The sequence below is a fragment of the Cylas formicarius genome, unplaced genomic scaffold (genome assembly GCF_029955315.1).
Source record: "Cylas formicarius isolate icCylForm1 unplaced genomic scaffold, icCylForm1.1 PGA_scaffold_5__7_contigs__length_24384050, whole genome shotgun sequence".
NCBI lineage: Eukaryota > Metazoa > Arthropoda > Insecta > Coleoptera > Brentidae > Cylas > Cylas formicarius.
Window position 1 is genome coordinate 23,104,475 of NW_026844341.1, and position 24,724 is coordinate 23,129,198.

The 24,724-nt window shown below is 37.3% G+C and overlaps 1 protein-coding gene across 4 annotated transcripts in view; it reads right to left on the minus strand.

Annotated features, from left to right (window-relative positions):
• Nucleotides 1-376: 376 nt before the first annotated feature.
• The window catches only part of LOC132701938 (forkhead box protein O), a 132,182-nt gene continuing 107,834 nt past the window's right edge, over nt 377-24,724 (minus strand). Inside the window, exons 2-8 of one of the 4 annotated variants that reach the window (XM_060670274.1) lie at nt 8,647-8,812; nt 7,098-7,215; nt 6,825-6,890; nt 1,895-2,146; nt 927-1,098; nt 629-874; nt 377-566 (exon numbers count right to left, since the gene is read on the minus strand). In XM_060670274.1, coding sequence (XP_060526257.1) covers nt 399-566; nt 629-874; nt 927-1,098; nt 1,895-2,146; nt 6,825-6,890; nt 7,098-7,215; nt 8,647-8,812 — 1,188 coding nt within the window. In that variant the 3' untranslated portion in view covers nt 377-398. The remainder of the gene's footprint in view (nt 567-628; nt 875-926; nt 1,099-1,894; nt 2,147-6,824; nt 6,891-7,097; nt 7,216-8,646; nt 8,813-24,724) is intronic. The other 3 variants (XM_060670275.1, XM_060670276.1, XM_060670278.1) reach the window with 3 other exon arrangements.

A 24,724-nucleotide genomic window follows, 5' to 3' on the forward strand; every position in this document is an offset into this window, starting at 1 on the left:
CGCCAATTAAACTGTCTAATATATCTTAATAGAAACTAAGTTTTGCGCTCTCCACTATTTCGCTCTATTTTCGGGACGAGACGGGCGGGATTCGGTTATCCAATAGGAAAGCGAACCAACCACAGAAAATGGTCGAAAAATAAACAGTCAAACTTCATTTAAATCGATAATAAATCATGGTAAATCGTCAATAAACTGTCGTAAATCCTTAATGAATCGGCGTAATTTTTTCATTCCAAACGTTACGAGTTACCGGAACGTTTACAGAAATCATAATTAAAAAACCCGTTGTTGTCAAACTTGTGCGGCGATGCCAGATTTTCTCTTTTTCATGTAAAAGGTATGCGATGTTGCCGAGTCAGTTAAATTGACTTACCTGCGTGCCGTCGAGAAGGGTGTTAGTGGACCCACGAGGGGGTCGTGACGACCGTTTGCGAGTAGGCGGGCGGCGGCGCCGTCTGACTTGTGATCGTCGTATCCGCGGCCTGTTGCGCCATTCCCTGATGTTGACCCGTGAAGTTAAAGTCCAAACTACCTTCCATTGTGAGTTCGTTTCTGATTATTTCCTGAAAACAATTTTCCACCGTGGTCATCGCCGTCACCCTCGCGGTCACCGTCGCCGTTTTACCTCTACGTTGCAATCGAATCCGCCCTGAAACGTGTCTACGTTGATGTTCAGGTCGTCGTTGCTGTTCAACGCGCCGATGAATTGGCCCATCATCGTCGACGGGGTGCCCTGCGATTGGGGAGTCAGCGGAGGACTGCTAGACGGAGGCCGTGGCATCCTGTTCACCAGATACTGGTGCGAACTGAGCGGATCGGGGGACGGTTCCGAGTGGGGGTAAGAGGGTGACATGTCCGTCGGAGACATCCTCTGCAAGGGGCGTAAATTTAAAATCGCTACGGTAGGTGCCAGCGCCGCTCACCTCTACTTTGATGCAATTGGGGATGCAGGTGCAGGGCTGCATCCTGTGGATGGTGCACGCGTACGGCGACGGTCCCGTCAGCGGATGGAACTCGCGATTGGCGGGAAATTGATCGTTGAATATCGAATTGTAGGGCGGCGGCGGCTGAGCCTGGGCTTGGCCGTTCAGGTACCTGACGAACGGAACGCCTCGATCAGTCAATCGATAATTGCGAAAAAATCAGTGGACAATGTTTAAAGCACTTTGTACCGGCCAATTCGTTAACGCAGATATGCTAATTATGCATAATTAATTTTCGTAAACGAATAACAATTTTAAGGATTTTTAGTGTAAAAGTACTTTCAATTTGGCGTCCTATTAAAAGTAAAAAGAAATATTTAGCTAAGAAAAATTACTCAGTGTTATAGTGCCAGCCGTTGGCACCTCAACGCATATGCCACACTTTGCACAAAGTTTGTTTGTCCAGTTGACCTACAAAAACGATTGATACTATCAAAGCGAAAATCTGTAGAACCGAATTGGTCATTTAGCCATTTCCTGTTTCCTATTCATATTTTCTAATTTCATCGGCTGAATCAATAATCAATAATTTAGTTATATTTTACTACAACTGAACTCGATAATTGATAATGGAACATCACGTTCATTGTCAAACCGACCATCAATTTCATTAAGTTGAGGGCCTGATTGTGCTTTATGGAAAAAAAAGTTATATACAGATTATACACACACACGCCAACGTCTAAACCAAGGCATTCCGGGAAAAAAAGCAAGTAGGGTGACGGCACAGAACAAAGAGTAGTGCTTAAGCGTGCGTGCTCCCTCTCAGACCCTCTCGAAAAAGCAACAAGCATCACGCCATTGGGGCGGGTGGTACCGCCCCGAGGCGGGCAAAGGAAAAAAATCCGTGCGGGTAGGGGTGCCAGTTTCCACGTCAGTACCGACACCAGGGGGCGCCCCTTCCTCACCCCATGTAAGCGTCGCTCTGCAGTTTCATCCTCTGTTCCAGATTGCCCGCCAACTGGTCGGGGGAGTAACTGCCGCCGGTGGCGCCGGCGGCGTTACCCCCGTTGACGATTTCGGGGTTGCTAAAGGCGGTACCGGCGAATTGGGCGCTCCAATCGGGCTCCACCCCGACGGACGGTATCGGCGACAAACGGGTGGACGAGTTTGACGACGTTCTCGGTCTAAAGTCGGGGCTAAGTTGAAAACCGCCGCCGCTGTGAAGAGATATAGGGCGATATAGGGCGATAGGTACCAAATATCCCAGCCCGTCGCCCCCAGAATGATGGGGTCGATTCAACCCCATTTTTTCCACATTTTTCTTGATAATTCTACAATTGCTAAGCAGCGTATAGCGGTGGATGAGGAAATTTTCCATCAAATGGCTTTCAAGTGCGTTTTATTCGGATTTTATTGAGGTAATTGAGCAACAAAGGCATTATGTCCATGAGACCCAACAAGTGCTTAATATTTCCGGACCGACACATGCACCGATCAGATTTTGAAGGTGTAAAAATATTCACGATTTGAGAAATGTTTTGTTTATAAATATTAATTAAACGGCTACCACAGCTATGGTGAGATCGCGCGGCATTCAAATTTCCACCTTTCGCGTTATTGGCTGTACCAAAACATGGAAAATCCGGTCTATCGTCCTAAACAAGGGAATCAAACCATTAATACTGTTTCGGACTTATTTCATGAACGAACTGATGTGTCTCATTATTTATAACTGATTTAAAAAACGGAACAGATTTTTTTTTGAATTTTTAAGTGTCTCATTTTACCTCTGATATTACGCAAAGGGCTAAAAATGTAAAAATAACCAGAATTAATAATTAAAATAACGAAAACAAATTTTTGGTTAATTTTGAGGTGGGCTTCCTTGCCCCACCCTCCCCTAATGCAACACACAATTAAAATATAGACATTTAAAAAGTATTGTTAATTATAAAAACGTGTAAATACAAAAATATTAAAAACATCCCGGAATTATCAGGAGTGAAAACGGTGTAGTAAGAGAAAGTAATGAAATATAATTGTAATGATCCCATTAAATTGGTAAAAATTCCGTCCCTGCCATTTTCGATAGTATTTCTTTTTTTTTCTGGCCGTGTAAGGAAAATCACCATTTGATTTTTTCAGTAAATATTGGGATTTCTGTGTTAAAGTCATAGCTTTTATTATTTTTTGACGTAATTTTTAAAAGCAATGTACTATTTTATTTTCAATTTAAGAAATTCGTGATCCGTTTCTATTCGCTTCAGTATTTTTGACGCAAAATCTTCAATCTGAATAATCGCCCTCGTTTTTCTGCGTATGGTATTTCGACGAATGAGACGGTTGCAGTTCTCATTACAAAATGTTCATATATTTAGTACGGAATCGGCCACTCTCCCTTATTACTTTCCTTATGGGGTACCCGATAAGCGGCCCGGGTTCGAAAAAAAAAACATAACTGTTATTGATTTTATTCCGGTTTACGCGTAATATTTTTAACATTACCAATGCAACGGCATAAATTCGAATATATCTTATATATTTTCCCGCTACCATTCGAGTTTTTCAAGTCGAAAGTGTCCCGCTAAATTGAAGGTCATTTATATTTCCCCTCCTTTGCCGTATCCGTTTATGGTATTTTTATCGGAACCCAACGCTTGGGGCCGACTATTTAAAAAAAGAAGCGGTTTCTAATTGCGAATGGTCAGTTCGGAACTTTGACCTAAGAGCAAGAAAATTCTTTGCAATTTAATTAATTGTTTCATAATCGAAAAATGCTAAATAGTGGAACAACTGTTTTGAATTTCAGCCTGCAAATGTTTTTCGTTGTCCTACTCGTCAAACATGCCTTATAAAAAATTCAAGACCGCACATTCATCCCAGTTGCCTTACATTTCTTTGAGAAATAGCTTTTGGATTTTTAATTTTTTTTATTATTTATTTATTATATTTAGATTTGTGTAGAGTTTCATCCGTGGGATTCGCAATAAAACAATGTCAGAATATTTATGAAAAAAAAAAGTTTTTCTACAACAAAATAATCACTATGGAAGTCACATTAATAATTAATTCCGGCACTAGTCGACTTCTGTAAACATTTTCTTCTTCGACGACATGTTCTACACATTTTTTCCAACTAGAAGCAGATATTTTTCTTTCTAGCTTTCTAATGTGTTTTTGATATTGGAGATCATCCTATTTAATGGACAAATCAACTTAAAATCGAGCTACCTCGAGTAAGGACTGTTTTAGGAAGATTTATAAAAAGCACACTAATATGAGAGTTAAAATACGACCGTCCGAACGGCAAAGTTCTTGTCGGCTAACATCTGAAATACGGCACCGGCTTATGGGACACGTGCTGAAAAGAATGGTCCATTCCGCTTTACAACAGGCGGGTCTTAAACTCATTTCGAAGTCAAAACCATAAAAATCGTATATGGTTAGGAGAACTCTACCGCATTTTTTATCAGTAGATTTTCCACGTAATAAAAATGACGATTGTCAGTAATTAATATTCAAATGACGCGCAACAATTCTTCTTGACATTCACGTTTAATTTTTCATGTCACAACTTCCTTCAAGACATCTTCCAATATTTAGTTGTTAGAGTTTTTCGATTATCAAACCACGAATTGAATAGTAATTAAAACAAAATAATTCAATTTTTGTTCATTTCATATTTACAATTAAAAAAAAGTTCACTAAACCGACATTTTCCGACACATATTTTTTTGGGCTCGTATTGCCCCAAATTTTGATATTTCGACAGAGTTTCCCATGCAATATTCCCTATATAACTTACGATGAAAATCTGAGGATTAGTATTTTAAATTATAGCCTGAAGATGAAAAATAAGCATCGATTTTTTTCTTTAGTTATTAAAAAAAAACGGACGTATAGGGACCGAGCTTTGGCCAAACGTCCGCGTTACAAACCTGCGTATTATTTTCGTTTTTCAGTTCCGCTTCGTCAGATTTACGATGCATTCATTTTATAAAGGTCTAACGAATAAGCCTAAATCCGTTTTAACAAGTCGATATCGTAAATATCGCGACAACGAGTCCGGGTTAAACGTTTTAAATGTCGTGCGGCGTACGTCGCGGCGCATTTCCTTAATACGTATATAAGGATTTCGTTATTTGCCTATATTTAATCGAAAAATGGCGGAAACGACGCTAGAAACTCGAGAAACCGTTGCGCAACGCAATGAAATCGGAAAAAGTTGAAAAGGCACATCGAAAAAAAAAAAGGAAAGAAAACAGCCACGCCCGCCGCTACCCGATACAAATAAATAACAATTTTAATAAAAAAACATTTGTTATTTTCGCTACTGTTTACGAGCACGTTTAAAAAATTAATAAAACCGTTTCCGTTAATTTTGGAGTAATAAAAGCAAGAGGTAAACCGCAGAGGAATTATGGTCTACAGTATGGCCGGAAAATCCGGGAAATTTTGAAAAATTCCGGAACGCGTGGTTATCCATCCATATTAGCCATTTTTTTTCTCCCCTATTGAATTGAACGACAAACGGATGGATGAACTTTAATTTGTTTAGAATACGGAAAAAATTGCTGCTAATGATATTAAATGTCTTCATATTCTTCTATGGTTTCCGATGTAAAATGTTTATTTCAAAATATTTGGGATGTTTATTATAAATTTTTCAAAACAAATTTTCCTCGTTGCACTTTTATTCAAAATGAATATGGCTAAGACGAAACAAAAGCAAAACCGAAAATATTCTGAACGGACACTAATAAGCAAAAATGTTTCTATTAAACCTCCAACGTGATCATTTATATACGAAAACAAAAATATAAATAAAATAAAATTTCTTATATGCTTTCTGATGTAAAATATTTATATCAAAATATCTGGAATGTTTATTATAATTTTTTCTAAACAAATTTTCCTCGTTGCACTTTTATTCAAAATGAATATGGCTAAGACGAAACAAAAGCAAAACCGAAAATATTCTGAACGGACACTAATAAGCAAAAATGTTTCTATTAAACCTCCAACGTGATCATTTATATACGAAAACAAAAATGTAAATAAAATAAATTTTCTTATATGCTTTCTGATGTAAAATATTAATATCAAAATATCTGGAATGTTTATTATAATTTTTTCTAAACAAATTTTCCTCGTTGCACTTTTATTCAAAATGAATATGGCTAAGACGAAACAAAAGCAAAACCGAAAATATTCTGAACGGACACTAATAAGCAAAAATGTTTCTATTAAACCTCCAACGTGATCATTTATATACGAAAACAAAAATATAAATAAAATAAATTTTCTTATATGCTTTCTGATGTAAAATATTTATATCAAAATATCTGGAACGTTTTTTATAATTTTTTCAAAACAAATTTTCCTCGTTGCACTTTTATTCAAAATGAATATGGCCAAGACGAAACAAAAGCAAAAACGAAAACATATAGCCAATATTTTCTGACTTTTTTCTCGTTTATTGTTTATGGTTTTGACGCAGAAAAAATAATAGATACGTTTTTCATCGTCGAGAATACTAGACACTTTTGATAGAAAAATACAATAATACAATACGTGTATTTTGTTATTTTATTTAAATAAAATTTGTATTGAAATGTTTTCAAATCGATCACGAAAGGAAAACGTAGAAGATGAAAAACCAGCACGCGATGCGGGTGAGGAAGGTGAGAACGGAGATCGGCGATATGAGGGGTGGAACGAAGACAGCGAAAACCGCCCCCGTGTAACAAGCGGGACCGTCGTAAAAAAAAAACAAGCACGCGTGAAAATGGAGAGGGGTTTAGTGCGACACGCGGTGGTTAGTACCGTCGAAAATGAAGAGCCTTGAAATGCGGGGGGGTTTGAAAAAACGATCGTCTTTTATTTTTGCGTTACCTAAATACGGACGGGTTGGAATACGCCCTCGGTCTGGATTCTGGACTTAGCTGGAAACCACCGGCGCTGAGAACGAAAACAATAAGTTGTTTTATAGATTGTTCATAGTTTTTTTAATCTGCAGTCTGCTGAGGGGGAGGTGGACAAAAACAACGATATATACAAGGCTAAAAATCAAATTAAAAAAAAAAAACGTCCGAATACGGCGTTTCCGGTTAGAAACGGCCAAAGCGTGGCGAGGGAAGGTGTGGAGAGGGGAGCGGTGGAAGTTACCTGTGCAAGGGCGAGTCGGGGAACAGGTCCAGGCTTTCCGACACCGACGAACTCGGGCTAGGGGTGGTGTCCGGTAGTCCCCCGTTCCTGATCACCTCCACTTTCTTTTTTACCCTCCCTACAAGTCGAATGGAACTTTTTATGGGGACGCCGCATTGTGGGAAAATCTCTTAATCTAGCACCCAAAACTTTATTTATTAAAAATAATAATAACAATAATAATAAAGGGCCTTTATTCGATTTCGAAAGAGATATAATACGACCAAAAATATAGTGCATTAATTTATTTGATGTTTTAAGCATTTTGCGGTACCTTAACCGCACACCTTCGAGAACGATTAGTGGCGGAGTTGATCATTGAACTAGGTGACGATAGTAGCGATTGTGACGATTTTTTAAGTGACTGATACTCTATTCATATTGTATTTGTATATTAATAATAATACTATGTAGAAATGTAAGAAACAGAACGTAATAAATTGTTACTTTTTATGTACGTGTTTTAAGAATTGCTCGGCGAAAATGATGGAAAACATACTTTCATCCCGCTTGTTAGTGTAGGTGTAGATAAATTCCTAGGACGTTCCTGGAATGGCTACGGGTAAGGGTCTGCTCGGCAGGGTGTTTTATAAGGGGCTGCGGTTTTGGAGTAATCAACAGTAGGCAAAGTTAATCACGTGATCGGCTATAAAAGCACTATATTTCTGGTCGAAGTATATATTACAAAACAAAAACGAGCATATGACACTGTTTATAATATAAAATGTAGCATATAAATTACATAGACATTCATTCAAAGTTGTAGAGTTAAGAGTGAATTTAAAAAAGAAAGAGATAAGAAAAAATAACTCAACTACAATTTGATGCGTTACTAGTTTTATGATCGGTCTCTACTATGATAAATGTATTGTATACGTTTTTGTTTAAATGAAGTCAATTGGAGAGGGAGTTTGTTGTAAGCCGTGAAACTGCGCTGGAACGGTGCTGAAGTATGTTTGGAAACGGTAAACAGCATACATTTTACTAAGGCAATTGGCATTCATTCGTCACGTTGTAAGTAGTTTTTTTTTTATTTTTGGCCTTTCGGTGTCAATTGTTGATAGACATCTAAAAGTCAAACATTTAGGATCAATTGAGAAGGCACAAAGGGGGACAAAACTTGAAGTGGCCTAGCACAATCTTTTAGCAGAAATAAGAATAGCTAAAATGTCGAGAAACGAGGCTCAATGACCAAATATAAATTTTTATACCTACTTCATCGTTCTTGCGTTTTTTTTTTTTAAATTAATGTAAATAAAAACTAAAACTATCGCTTTACATATGAGAATATCGATCGATCTCATTCGAACACGAAAATTTAACGAATAGATTTACCAGCTCATTTAAGAAAATATTTTAAACTGCCCTTATTACGCGAATTATTAGAGACTAAATAATAACGTTTTTTTAATTTCTTTTTTTATTTTTTTATTAAGTTGGAAAACGTTTGCGTGCTAATTTGAAAGATTTGCCCACAGTGGAACGGGGAAATATTGAGGTTGAGACGTACCTCGTCTTTTTTCAAATTTGCTAGTTTCCATCGACGCCGCCCGTCGTCTAACCGACTTGCCGGGTTTGGCTTCCGGGTTGATCATCCACCACGACGATTTGCCGGTACCTTCGTTTTGTACCCTCATGAACCGGTTATGGAGGGACAGGTTGTGCCTTATTGAGTTCTGCAAAATAAAAGATAACGGTAAACACGTGGGAGATGAGGGTCCTGAGAGGTTTAGCCCGTCAGTGATTTGTCTTCACAAAAAAAAGCAAATAAAACGTCCTCAAAACTGTTTAAACAACGCCTGCAAACAAGTAGGCAACGCAAACTCACGGGATTTCATAATATTTAAATAGTTCCAAGGAACTTAATTCCGGTTTACGCAGCGGCGAAAGAATAAATACTGATAACGCGCGATATTATCAGGATTTTTCCCATTTAAAGTGTTTAATAATACGGGTAGCAACTACTACTGCCAAATAAAGTTTAGAAGTTAATTTTACAATCAGCTATTTGACGTGAAGCGTATATTGCCAATTTAGTGATCGGCCATTAAAGAGCTGATAAAGGAAACCTATATAACCTGGCTATAACACACGTCTTTTTGCTTAGTTAACGAAAGTCCTATAACCTCTCGTTTAAGCTTGAAGCCATGCTGGCGTATCCATCCCTTTGGAGCTGTCATCGTCCAATTTGACTTGATGTAAAAGTGTGCGTGCAGCTGGAAGCACAATTTGCCTGATGTAGCCTAAGTGCTGTGACGGAGGCTATTCTCCGTCACTTACGGATACAGATTAGATAGTGGCGTCGCCCTACTGTCAGCAACATCAAGATTCAGTTTTCCAGCATGTGGGCCGCGAGGTCACTAGATTTATCGCTAAAAAAGATCATCCGATGGTATTGGATATGTCATGTCGTAAATTTATTCTGAGAGTACCTGCCACAGGCAGATATCGACGATGTAATTCGCTACGTACCACAAAAGATTACAGAATGTTAAGAGTTATTATTGAATTTTTATTCCTACTCCTATTTCATCTGCGATTCAGACTGTTCGATCTATTATGCCCGTGCGGCTTCACTGTCTTCCCTAAAAGAGCACTATACTCTCGAGCAAGTACAGTTATCTGTTTCACGGGAAGTTTAGGCAGTTCCTCGAGTTCAATGAATTGAGCTCCTAGTGCTCTCAATCGGCCGCCCCTAGTGGTGCGCAGCTGGTTAGTAGATGAATTGGAGTTTCCTCCTCTTCTAAACACAGTTTTGTAAGGATTCCACCAGCCTACCTGATTGAATTCTTAGGAAAATATTGCATTGTATCCATAACTATATTTAAACTAAACTTTCATATTCTACCGTATTTTATCATCGATTTCATCTTTCCTCTTTCATCATGTTCATATACGCCTAATAAAGCTCCTAAAATTTCTGCGCATTTCCTGTATGATATGTGTCCTATAATCAAATACACTAGTTTTTGAGATACATGCGCTTTTAACATAAAAAAACAAACTGAGAGTTACCAATTGCAGACAGAGAGCTGAAGATAGTGATTTAAGGACTTTTAAAGCTATTTAATTTTGGGATAGGAAATAGGTATTAGGGCATAATTAGGTATTGCATAATATTATACGAAATGTTCTCTCCTTTCTGGCTAGACTGGATGTTTGTTGAAATTTTTCATGATTCGATGAAAGTTTTTTTTGTCTGAAATTTACAATCGTACGTAGTCCACTTTGAGCCAATTTAGACGTCTTAGTTGGTCAATAAACGTTTCCAAAAATATCTGCGAATAAGGCGTTTTAAATGTGATAAAAGGAGCACAACTTTTACCTGTCTCTACCAGTTACAAACATTTTGTTCACTTCACATCCACCTAAGACATAGATTCTAAATTCTAGAATATTATTTTATATTTACAGAATAGAAATATGCAGAATTTTTAGGGGATTTTATTGGGCGTATAATATACAGGGTGTTTCATTAAAATTAAAAAACATATAACTTAACATAAGGTTTGACATATTATATTATTATTATTATTATATTATTCTCTAGAAAGGTGAATCAGTCATCCGTTCTGGCATGGGTACGGTCAAAAATATATCCCGCAGAAACTCCGCAAGTATCCCCGATCATAATCTACATCGCCGTAAAACCGCCTCCGCCTCCGTTCGACTATCAATCAACTTGGACGTCTGCTACACGGATCTGACGCCGCCGGTGAGCAAAAAAAAAGACGGGCAAGTCTACAGACTAGCCGGCGCCGGAGTCCTCCCAGGTAACCCCAGCATCATCACACGCGATTATGTAAATGGCATCTCTCCTAGCTATCCGACGGCGCTTTGTATTCAGATCCGCTGCAATAAAATTCCGGGAATTAAATCGGCGCTTCCCGAAACTTCAGAACTGATACTAATCAAAGTTTGGGAAGTTGTACTTTTATGATTTTTATACGCGAAGCCGTAACTCTGCGGTTCGGTGGGGTTAAGCGACATCGGGGTCGCCCGTAAACGATTTATTTATTACGTCTACCGGAATTTTACCGTCGCCGAGACGATAATCCTACCGACTGCGCCGGTTAACCGGAAAAAAGGGAACGGTTCTTATACGACTTGTTAGTTCTAACTTACGGGTGATTCTGTTTTAACTGTGATTTCTTATGCCTTTTATTGTTTGTATTAATTAATAGTACAAATTTTGTATAAATTAGATGATCATTAACATATTTCATCATATATAATTTGATGTTTCATGTCAATTTCTAAAATTAATAACAAATTACCTCACAAATTTATATTTCTATGATCAAACTAAAAAAAATGGCACTTTTCGGTTAATGTTTTAAGTTAACACTAAATTCCGGTGAAATAACTTTTGTTTGTTGTTTGTTTATGTTAAAAGGGACATTTGCACATCGAAACGCTGTGATATGATATTTTTATAGTTGACATTTCAAAAATAAGTATTTATAGGGTGATTAAAAACTAACATTAAAAAATTAAATCGAAAAATCGGCAAAGCTTCTTTTCGATTTCTATAAAATTTGAAAAAGTTTGTATAAAATTACCTGGTTGCGTATTTGAAAAAGCAGTAGATTTAGAAATATTAACAATTCAATAGTAAAAATGCTATAAGAATATTGCGAACAATTGACAAAGAAAACCTTCGAGCACGACGGCAATGACGCCTGTCGTTTGACAGTTTTTTAAAAATCTTATAAACCATGCCCGGCAAATTAAGCGATTATCTTTTGAACTTGTTTTATTAGTATGTATTTTATTCATTTGGTATTAGAATTTTTCCTGTTACATTTAGAAAAACGTTGTACAACTATGAAATCTTTTTTTTTTATTAAAATGACAACAATAATAAAAAAATGAATAAATTAGGTGACATAACACTTTCAAACATTGATATCCAAAGTTTCACTGGTGTTATTTCAAAGCTTATGACATTTTCAATAGACAGCCTTACAAAAAGTCTTTTTTTTTAATGCTAAATACAACATAATTACAAAAATGACTTATGTACTGTATTTATTTATTTATTTTAAAAATATCAAAACAGACGACTACAGTGGCAATGCAAGTGGCAATACGAAGCAATCAACCGCACATATATAAGTATATATAAGTAATTAAATAAAAAAAAGAGATAGATAAATAGACCGACAGACCTGAAAACGTTTAACTTTTGACACAAAATATCAGAAACAGTAAGACGCGGAATATGTATAGAAAGCTCACAGGAATTGAAAAATATAATATAATATTTTAAAAGTATAAATGAATTTTTTTTTTATATTTTTCACAGGTTGTAGCATAAGATATCATCCTATAATAAACGGACCTCGAATAACTATAGTAATGTATGTTTAGCTTTAGGATCCTTAGAACAATGTTTTTTTTTTCTTTTTTTCTTTTATTGGAATGTTAAAACTAACCTTAATATATATATATGGGTCACTTCAAAATTCCAACAAATGTAAACAATTATTACCTAATCTTGATAGCACAGCTGTAATGCCTATAAAATTTTATGATCATTTGATTAATTTAATGAAAGGGCGGCACCGGGCAAATAAATTTAAATATCTACTTAAAGATAGTTTGGTGCGTCATGCTTTTGAAGGTGATTTCGAAAAGGTGACTTTCATTAAATGTTTGACGGCAGTGGGGACTCTTCTGAAATAGCGATTAGACCATTTAATGATCTAACTTTGTCCAGAAATATCAAATTCTCGTCCATGGTGTTCACGACCTCACATGATTCTCTAAGAAAGAAACTATTCGACTTTATCTTTCCTTTTCTTGCTTTCACTTTGCATTTTTTTAAGCACTCGCTAGGACGGTGCTTATAAATTTAAATTCATTTTTTTTGTTTTATTGATGACAAAGCTTGTCATAATATTATTTACTATGACAACAGAAATAAAAAAACTAATTAAAATTTAACAACTCGAGTAGATACAGCTGCAGTTTTAAAAAGAGGCTTCAATAAAAAGTTAAAACGGGGTACCACTAGACAACTCAATTAAAAAATTTAATGGTAGAGGAAGTTATTTAATTTAATTCAAACTGAATTAGAGTAGTATCTTTGGGAATAAAAAGAAAAAGATGTTATACAAATTGTTCTCAGACACGAGACGGCAGTTGATGTCTATGTATCGGACATCGTCGATGACAACATGGTAAAATATTCAGGCCCAGTCGATGTATGCAGATTGGAATCGAACGATCAAGATCCCTTCCCCTTCGCCGCGCCACTTATCCTCAATCACGACCGTATCACTAAGATATGACTGAAAACATGGCATCAAAGAAACTGTAACGTATACGTGTGTGTATTCGTGCGTTAAATATGTCTATGGGAGCTTAGGAAATGAACACTGTGCGACAGAAGCGTTCCTTCCTCTATTTGGAGTCTGTCTCACTGCTTGTCAACCCCCCCCCCCCCCCCAATGCTTCTTTTGATCAATTACGGTAATGCTATTTCCTTTATTTGAAAATGCTTCTGTTTTTACTAGAACCCTTTTTTAAACACGCGTTAAAACGGGCTGCAAAAATGAGTATAAAACTCGTAATTACTTTTTTGGGAGGATCCGTCAAAATCCAAGACGATATACTTTGAGACGCACTTTAAGCAAACCTTCTCAGCGAAAAATACGGCAATAATAAGACAATTTAAGAGGCGAGTATCCCCTTCCTCGTTACCCCGGACTTTCGATTCATCGGAATCGACCATCCAGGAAACCAAATTTTCAAAAAGTGCGGGGCCGTATTTGTCGGGGGGGCGGTAAAAGTTTGCCAGTCGCAATGGCGGGCGCGGAGAATAAAACGAACAAAATTAAAAAGTTAGGAGCATCGAGACGGAAATTCCGGCATATATCTGTCTACCTGGAGCGTCGCGCGGCGTCAGCGTCCCGGCGCCTAGACGTCTCCTTCTCATCGCCCAGGAAGTTGTACGTTCTCACTTTAATACGGCTAACTTCTTCAACTACGCTACTGGATTCCCGATCGCTTTGGATATTACCATCCAAAATTTCATATATCATAAGCGATAGATATATCACTGAATACTTCTCTGACTTGGTCAATGCTATTTTAAATCACCGTGACGTTACGCATGGCTTGAACTGAACGAAGTATTGATAATCATCGTTAATCGCCAAAACAAACAAATCAAATTACAAGATATCGCTGGATTATTGAACATATACAACAGTACTATTTATTTTATTTTTAAGAGCTCACATATTCAATACCACAACAATCAGTTTACATCAATCTCAGAAAAAATTGACAGTTCTTTACATTAACATTGCTAAAAAGCTTCACCTTGTTCCTTAACAAGAAAGTATTACTATGTGTAGATTGGTGTAGATTCGAGGAAAACCAAAACGCTGGTGGCATGGCAAATAAAACGGACTTAATTTACACTTAACTAGAGGAATTTCCTAAGGAACGCCGAAGGATCCTGTAGATTTATGATTAATTTCGCAGTTCTTAAAAATCAGGTTAAATAGAAATTACTTTTTAAATGAAAATAATGGGAATAACAGTAACTATTATTATATACGGGGGCAGCGCCAAAATTTCCCGGCCTGAATATGAAAGAAACAAAGTAAAGTAACAATTTTTTATTATTTTTCAATATAATTCCTTTAAAAAAATATTCTTTTGGTTTGTCTGCGAAATGAGCTAAAACAGTCTCTTTTAACTCAATTTCGTCGTTAAACCGCCGTCCACGAAAGGCCCCTTTTGAAATATCCAAACAAATAATAGTCGCTGGGGGCCATAGCTGGACTATAAGCAGAATCTGTTGGAACCCACACTCTAAAATGGCGGTTTGTGCAACACCAGCAGTACGGACAGGCGCATTATCGTGCAAAAGACGCACGCCTCTGGTCAGTTTTTCAATTTTTTTTTTTAGTTTTTCAATTTATCAAAAGAATTCCTTCACAGTCTCAAAAGATCGTGGCCACCACCTTTTTTGTTGACTGGCAGACTCTGAATTTTTTTGGACGTGCTTCACCCTTACGACGCCACTCCATTGATTCTTTTTTCGATAGAGGGTCATAATAAAGAACCATAGTTTGATCTCCCGTCACATCTATGTCAGGGCGGGACATATTGGCGCTAAACTCGTAATAATAACTTCGCTGATTCCAAATTACTAGTTAATGGGTATATTCTTTATACAAAATCTTTGAGCGTTTCTATTTTTCAAAATAAATAAGAGCTTAAAATTCAGATTTTCACGAAATTAAAATATATAATGACAACGCCGTGTCGTTATTAAATGTGATATTTACAAACTACCTGCTACTATATATATCGAGAAATGATATTGACATTGACTTTTCCAACACGATCCCACCGAGTTATATCAAAGACAAGTCAAGGAAGTAATTACTAAATCCACAGTATTTAGTGACAAGTAGTATTCTCTTAACAATTATGAATCGACAACAGGCGAAATTATATTGTTTAGTTAAATTATATAAACAATATATGCCTTATTTATTTTGTTAAATGGATTTTCATCAATTCGGTTCAATTTCTATTTTTCAAAAAAAGAATGAAAAAAAAAATGGAAATCACCTTCGGAATATTTTTGTTAAAAACACACATCGTTGAAATTCATTAGTTGAGAGTAATAAAGAAACAAAATATGGGGAAAAGATTTCCATTTTCCACTATTCAAAAAAACTTTTTTTTTATATATTTTCTTATCATTTTCAAATATTTAAATCCAAGGTACGAAAGCGAAGGGGCATTATATGGGGGGCGATGGATTTTAAAACGTATACCCGCAGAAATGGCCGTTCCGACTCTACCTTGGGGTCGTTTAGGTTATCTCTAGGAGCTCCGATTATGGAAATGACTTTCAAATGTTTGAAGATGCGCCGAGGTGCACAGTTTCACGTTTTCGTTGGAATATTGACAGAAAGGATAAAATATGAATCCTATGCTACTAGTATATAGCAGGCTGAAACTTGGCATGGACGTATATAATTAAAATGTTTAATTTTTTCAATAAAACCAATATCCCAAATGCCAAAATGCCATTTGAATCAAATGTTTTCAGAATTCGTTTGCGAATAGAACGAGAAAAGGCCTTTAAAAAGGGGTATCACACGACCCCTCTTGCCATAAAAAAAAGTACTTTAAATTGGCGCTCAGCTGTCATTTTGACAAAAAATAAAAGGGGGGTGCACTTTTTTCATTGCGAAAGATAATACCGTATTTTTACCGAAAGTTTAAAGTGACGTCATACGGGCAAAATTTAAAATATCTTTTCAATAAGTAGTAATGTTTACGATTGTCCTTGGAACCTCCGAAACATTAAACAAGGGGGTCCAAGTTAACACGCGCTCCTAATTCAATTTGCTAGCGAAGAAGTGCCGCGCACTAGCAAAGCGGTGTATAAAGATATTAATCCATTAGTAAACTTCGAGGTTGAAGGGTTTAAAAGAGGAGGGTAGCGGACGGATCGATACCACTATATTTATACGTTAGGGTTGATTGATGGGCAGGTTTAGTTTGATATTACGGAAAAAATAACGCCGGAAGTTTTTCGTCCCCTCCTACAACCCCGACGAGGTTGTCTTAAACCGAGCAGCGTCAATTTGGATAATGACCGAGTGGTCGAAGAAGGGGTTCCTGGAAACGTTTCTATTTATTTTATGTAATCTAAAATAACAGGTCTACGGCGAAAGTATCTGCAAGGCGCTCCGTCATTTTTGAGTGCTTTGCTTGCGTCGTTTAGAACAAAAGTTTACCGGAAACCAAAGTTTAAAGTTTAATGATCGAAAAGCCATTAATAAATTTTGCAAATTGTTGCAGGATATCAAGGGTTTTCATCCTGATGATAAGACGGAGCAGTACAGTAGAGTAGCGTACTTTCTCATAACGTGTGTCTTGTGACTTCCGCATTTGTCGCATGTCGTATATTCTAATCACCAGAGTTTTTTTGTGTAGCTTCTGTCATTGCCCAAGCCTCAACATAATACAACACAGTGGAGCATTCGACAGCTCTTAATGAGCTGTGGAGTGCCCACAAAAGAGTTACTGGGGTTTTCTCGTACAAAGAGGACGAAATTGATTTCCATGGATCTTTTACGTCCATATAATAATAATAATTCCACTAATCAACAAGTCAATAATAAATAAAAATCAATTTAAAAAAAGGCGAGGTTCAGTTCAGTGACGTATCACTGATTGACTTACTTCTACAGTTCCATAGTGGCACGCAGTAGCGGCTTCTTTGGAAATACAAAGGTGCTTCGCGTTACGCACTACCCATTCGCCCCCCTCACCGACGATTTTTCGAAAGCAAACTTGTATAAGGGCTGCGAATGTTTCTTGAATGTTCGTTCTATTTCTTTCATATAAAAAAAGGTCAGTTTAAGAGCGCCCTCTGGATGGTACTTGGCATATTATCCTATCCTTTTTTAATTTTTCATGATTAAATTGAAAAACTTATTTTTTAAATAATTAAGACACAAATAAAACGCTCGAACATCCAAAGGCCGTTTAGGAATTTCCCGAACAGGCGTTAATCCAGACCGTCTTTTTTGACAGGTGACTACGCGTCGTCACTTCGGACGGGCCGAGTAATCCCGCGACGCTCTCCGGGAACCCCGACGCCGACGCCCGCCAGGCGGGGGACGCTCTCCTTCGCCTCCCACGCCCCCCTCTCCCACCCGTTGTTCGCCCTCCTGATCTTTTAATCCCCCGACATACGCGTTGAAAATTAATCACCCGATCCGCCCCCGCCCCCGCGACGGGAGGTTTTGGGAAGATGGGGGAGATCGTCCCCCAGTCCGCCCCCGGCCTTGTCGCCGAAATCTCGCCACCGGGGAAGTGCGATTAATCCGCCACCGACAGCCGCATTTCGCTTTGTTAATAATATACGGAGTGGTTCAAATTAGAGTCCAAGAGTGGCACGAAAGAGTGGTGAAATCTGTGGTGTGAGAGATTTTCTGCGAAAAACCGGTTCCTTGACAAAACCCTCGCTCCGTAGGTCCACTGAAGTTTAGCAAGAAGCAAAAATTGATATAGTACACCGTCGCTGAAAATAAATATTTCAGGACTTTCAGGACACAATAGAAAAAAAAGTTTCACAAAAAAAAATCAAACCAAATGAACCAAATGTCACGAGGGAGTTCAAACCACGTTCGAATCACACGTTCCAGTTCCAGTGTTGTTTGTGTTGTCAGCTAGAACGCTCAGTCGTATTACTTAATTTAGAGACCTCGTATATGACGGGCTTGTCGAGCGTTTTACGACTTATTGATAAGTAACAACGCCAACAACTGCTGGCAATTAAGGATAAAGGTGATCGTCAAGTATTGTGAAAGGGATGCTTGCAATGTCAAGGGATGAAACGGATAATCGCTAACTCGGCTGAGATTTCATTAAACCGTAAAACTAGTTTCACATCAAAGCGACTACTAGGGCGGACGGGAATACGTATAAGGGCGAGACACAGGTCCCTAATTATCTCAGTAATTTAGAATTAAGAAATTAATAAATCGTAGATATTGAGGGGTATGGTCTGTTCATAGATATAAGAAAGATATCCAAAGGTGGTCATTAACATACAATGCAACAAGAATATTACCTAAAGTTTTGGAATTTAAATTCATGTAAAATTGTGGTCCGTAATAGAAAATAATTTTATACCTACCTGTGTTTAATATTCTTCGGTTTGGTATACTAGAGATGCTCCCGCCCAAATGTAGAAAACAATATTCTATTGAGACTAAGGACGTTATAAACAATATTTCTTTGGCTCTCATTGAACGTGCTGCCAGCAAGCAAGCATCTTTAGAAGAAATGGCCACATTGACGAAAATTCCAACGTCAACTGTATGGAAAATTGTGAATAATCAAATTTCAGCGAGGAAAAAAAGAAGCGATGCTGACATTTTCTCGAGTGTAGATGATATAATACGGCGTAAAATTTACCAGTTATACGAGGAACAAAGCGTGCCTACATTAGATATCTTAATTAGGACGCTTGAAAAAGATGAAACCGGTGTTAAATGTGGCAGAACTACCTTAGGGAAGTGTATTCAACACATGGGTTTTAGATTTCAAAAAATTGACAAAAGGCAAGTTTTAATGAAATCTTTTAGAATTCGGAAATGCCGACTGGAATATCTAGAAAAATATAGGATTTACAAAGAACAACAAAGGCCAATTATTTACTTGGATGGAACTTGGTTCGACACGATACCCCGGAAAAGGTTTGGGTTGACTCAACTGATATGTGTAAAACAAACGCGCCATCAAAAAGAGCATGCTGGCTCTAAAGATTGTTGATTCCAAATGGACTTTCTCTGTCTGCGAAAAATATTAAAGATTCTTCTCTGGATTACCACCGCTCATGTGACACAAAAGCAACAATCCAAAACTACATGTATAATAACGACATTTATTTTCACAAAGATTATACCAAAAAGCAATTAATTGAGGTTCTACAAAGCTTGAACCTACAAACGGAATACGTCTGTGATAATTATGCAAAAAATCTAGGGCATACAGTTTTAAGGCTGTACATTTAACTGTACATTTAATCCCATTGAACATGTTTGGCACCAACTGAAATCTGCCATTTGTCGTAACAATGTTTTTCCCCGTGTTAACTCCAATGTCCTTAAACTTATAGAAACCGAAGTTTTTAACATCCCTCCACAAAGTTGGGCAAATTTTGTTAAATATATAGGAAAAGCAGAACAGTCGTATATCCATATTGCAAATAATATAGAACAAATAATAATTAGAACAGGCGATGATAGCGATAGTGATACCGATATATTATGTGAATAATTTTAAGTAATTTAAGTAGGTAATAAAAATATTTTGTAATTTTATTTTAGATTTTAACATAAATACATACATAAGTAAATAAATATTGTTTAGTATCTTTCCTAACAAAACCACAAATAATTAAATTCTAAGCATAGTACGGACCCGTTCGGCCATATTTCATTCTTACAGCTTGCCCGGGTCTTTCCTTAATTCGTATCAGTTAGTCACTTTCTATGAACAGACTTTACTCGTTAGTGATGAAGACACATCCGATTTGTTGGTCTACCTTAGAACTAGTGCGGCTGAACTACTAACTGCGTCCGGCGGGCACTGGTGAATGCGAACGCAACGATCGTATAGATGAAAGAAAATAAAGGAACTCGCACTGGCAGAGCACGTTCGACAGGCTGTACGTTTAATTGAGATCAATTAAAAAGGTTAAGTAAGCGTAATCGTATGCAGGGGATTTCGTATAATTGACATGGGAGCGGCTATAGAAACTCCAATGAGCAGTATGAGCCAATGAGTTACCTTCTCGAAAAAAATGCTGATCAAAACCAAATACTTCTACTAATACATGACTATTCTGTGCAGGCATGGAAACAATAATATGAGCCAAGATATGGATATATGGTATAGATTCTTAAGAAACTTCCTAAGAACTTCAGAATTTCCATAACTGTCTATTTCTTGGGAAGATACTCCACAAAATCGAGCACTCAGCTTAACCCCAGTAAAATAGAAGTGACCTGTTTCCAGCTCAGCAAAACACTCAGCAATGGAGAGCTTAGACTACAATTTCAAAGCACTTTATTCTCAAGCGTAAGTCACTACTTTATGCACAAAAGCTCTGAGTCTCGTCTTTTCTGCAACTGAATGGTGTGAGCCAGTGTGGCTCAATAATCCTCACGTCAATATAATTGATGTATAATGAGGATGAATGAAGTTTTTAGCAACCAAACCCTACTAATAGGCGAGGCCACCGACGACGCTAATTACAAAATAACTGCAATTACGGCCGCATATGTAGAATTCAACCTGTTTAGATAGAATAGCCACATACCTCGTATAATCCACAGATGGGGAAAAATGTCCACACTTTTCTGCGAATAAAGTGAAACACATTACTGCCCAGACACCCGAAGACTTCCTCACAGAAACAATTGTTTTTTTGGTCGTCGGGAGTATTTCCATTATTGGGTTGCTAAAAATGTGTTTATTTTTTGCTACGAAGAGAGCTTCTTTAAATCTAACCTTTCTTCGAAAATATCCCAGGTGATTTCGGCGTTTCGCATTCCATGTGTGTTTCACATGATTCACCGTGTACCGCGTTCACGAGATATTTGATCGTTCCACTCTCTTTCTCTCTCTTTCGTGGCGTACCTTCCGAGTAAGGAAGTACTTAGTTATAATTAGGTTAGAATTGTAATGGCAGATTTCTGGAGCAAATATGATAACGGACAGTGACGTCGTCAAATAGAGACACTGTATTTTCCGAGAAGGATGATTTTAAATAATAACGATGGAAATAATCTTATCGCCTTTAAAGCCAAATAATTATTCATTTTCCTCCCCTAAGCCTTTATTACTTGCTCTCGGTTGGATTTTTTTGTTGAGAAGGGTCTAATACAGGGGCGCTCAAAAAATTCCAACCTGAACCACGTAAAGTGTTATACATTTGAACCTGTAACATTTTGATAAGCTCATTTGCATGCGCACATGAGCGATAGTGTAATTAACAAATCGGAGGGGTGTGTCACGCGTAAAGGAATCTCAATTATCGGTTTATTTTGTCATTGTTAATAACGGTTAAGGAATTAATTAGTTCTTAAGTGTGGCAGATATTGGCATCCCAAGCTCAAGGTGTCACACCAAATGCAAATGTTTAAAATAATAAGTTGTTGGTCGGTGAAAGAACCCTTCGAAATAAGCTTTCGATAATTTGACGTCTGATAAAATTGCTTATAATCGCCAATCTCGCCAAATGTTCTATAGAAAACATCTTGTCTGGTTGTAGCTGTGACACCCTATATACAGGTGCGTATATGAGAAATAACAACAAGAAACCGCAAGTCAAACCATGGGAATAGCAAAACACGGGGAACAGACAAGTAGGAATTATCATCGGCAGACCGCAAAAGAGACAGACCAACGTTTCGAGGCTTCGCTATCTTTCTCCTCGATTGCCCGTTATCTGAAAAATTCGAACCGCTTCCTATTTTTATCGAACTAGACGCGGCTATCGCCATGGGAATGGCATGGTGATTTAAGAGATCGAGACCTCGAGGCACTCCGGCTGATAACCTTTAAACAGAATTTTTGGTGATTGGGGGACGTCGTCTATTTAATGCGGACCAAGGGTGGTTTTCGAAAAACATTTTTTATTAATTATTGACTCGTAAACGGCGACGTAACTTAAATCCAAAAAGAAATTCATCCACACAACGGACCTGAGGCGTATAGATCCTTTGGTGTCACAGTCCCAATCATTCCACCGAATTATAAGTAATTAAAAAGGAATCACGGAAATACAGTAATTATGCCGAGTTTTAGGAGCACTCATAATGCTTCCAAGTCAAACGGTATACAAGGTAGGTCATAAAATATAAAAATGGCCCACGAGGAAAGCATCCTCATTTCAAAAAACTCGGCAAAATGATATTTGGAAATATAGTTTATTTGCAAAAAATTGGACTTAAACTGCATTTAATCACATTATATTGCAGCATAGTCCTGAAGTGTGCTGGAATTTTTGTCAACAGGATGTGACTATTACCTCTCCTCTCATACGATGATATAATATATTGTCAAAAATAGTAAGTAGCATTGATCTACTTAATGCAAATTTCTGAGCCTTTAAAACCTACTAGAACAGAATTTCTATAGTATTTAAGTTTTGTTCGTAAATACTTTGCGACAGGGGGATACGATTAGCCAGTTAAGACGACAAATTAAGGATACGCGCAATAAAAATCGGTACCGAAGACTGAGATCCAAGGAATAGTGGAATAGCTACCCAAGTTTCCATCGCTCCCAGCGACTCCATATAGACCGGTTTTATCGGGAACAACCCATTACGCAGTTATCGCGGTCGTATAAGATGGAGATAAAGTTCTTCCCCCGGTCACAAGTAAATTGAAGAGGAGACGGGAAACCGTGGGACTTCTTTATCGAACGTTCGCAATGTTTCGATATAAATTAATGAAAAAAAGAAAAAGTTTGATTGGGTAACTTCGATATTCCTTATATTTGAATCGCTCAACCTTGAAACAAAAAATGGCGCCCGGCGAATATACTTACGTCATCGCGAAATATCTGGACTCGATACTGGACAATCAGCTGTAAATATTTATTCTGTCGAATTAATTCGTTCGAAATATACATTGATATTTGTAGTTATAAATCCAATTCGCAAAATGAAAATTACGCACTGACCAGGCGTGCAAGTGGCACTTTGGGCGTTTCCGTTACTTTAGTCACGGGTTTGACGTTTGTCAACATTGAAAAATTCGTCAGGCACTCGAATATGCCTGTTACCTTATTATTTATTAGTGGCAACTTTTTCAATATGAGTAACTTTTAAATCATTAAATAAAGGTGAACTAAGAAATATTTAAAAAAAACTTATTAGTTGATTTTAGCATTTCCTTCCGATTGTATAAGAAAAACCGGTTGTAGCAGTAGTCAGTTGCAGGATTCACAATGAGAATTCTTTGCTACATTGAAAACAAGCGGCTATTAAATGTGGTACTATGTACTTCAAAAATGAGACACCCTGTATCTGAAAGAAGCGTATTTTGATTCCTGGGTCCTGACTGTCGACAATAAACGTGCTAAGAAGGAAAAACTAATATAAAAGAATTTGATTTGTTTTTTAGTGTCATTTTTGGATTTTTATGAAAATCTTCACCAGAGCCTGTAAAAACAACTAAACTGACTAAACTAAATAAAGTTTCTAGGTTCCCGCAAAAATCTACTGCCTACTTAAGGCATACATATACATTAAAATTATATTAAAACTATAGCAATATGTGATATATCGCTAGGCTTATATTTGTATACGATTATACAGGCCAACAATTTTGAAAATTGATTTCGTTCTGGCATTTGATTTTGTATAATTTAGGCCTCCTAAATTTAAATCTGATATTTATTAACCCAAAAGCCCAACCAGAGGCGCGTTTTTACAATGTATTCCTTCCGTGTAAAAAACAATTATTTGGCGATTAAAAAAAGTCGATCGAAAACGCCCTGCATCTGCCGATTGTTGTCATTCTAGCACGTCCGCGAGCTTTATCGATATTGTCGCTGCCGTTTATGTCGCGAATCACATTAATTCCATTGGACAACCGAACCGGCAAACACGACACCGTGTGGAATCATTAGAGCGCTGCGGACATAACTGTCTTGACGATTAAAATGAAAGGTATACGAAAAAGAAAAGAGGAATGGAATGGAAAAAAGTGACAGAGAGAGAGAGAGAGGTTGTCACCTCGCGGGTCCCGCTGACTGATGAAGTCCGGCTCGAAAACGACGCCGATCAATAATAATATACACAGGGTGTTCGTCTTGTTATAGGAAAACTACGAGGGCTACCTCTTACATTTCGGGATTTGTAACACAAAAATATAAGCTACCAACAAATATGACTTACACATACACTTTTCCATTCGATAAAACCAATCATCAAAGCACTTTTCCAACATCGATTCGTGCACCTCCAAAACATGCTCTTTAAACGCATTAAATGTTTCTTCTGGTGTCAAAAATCG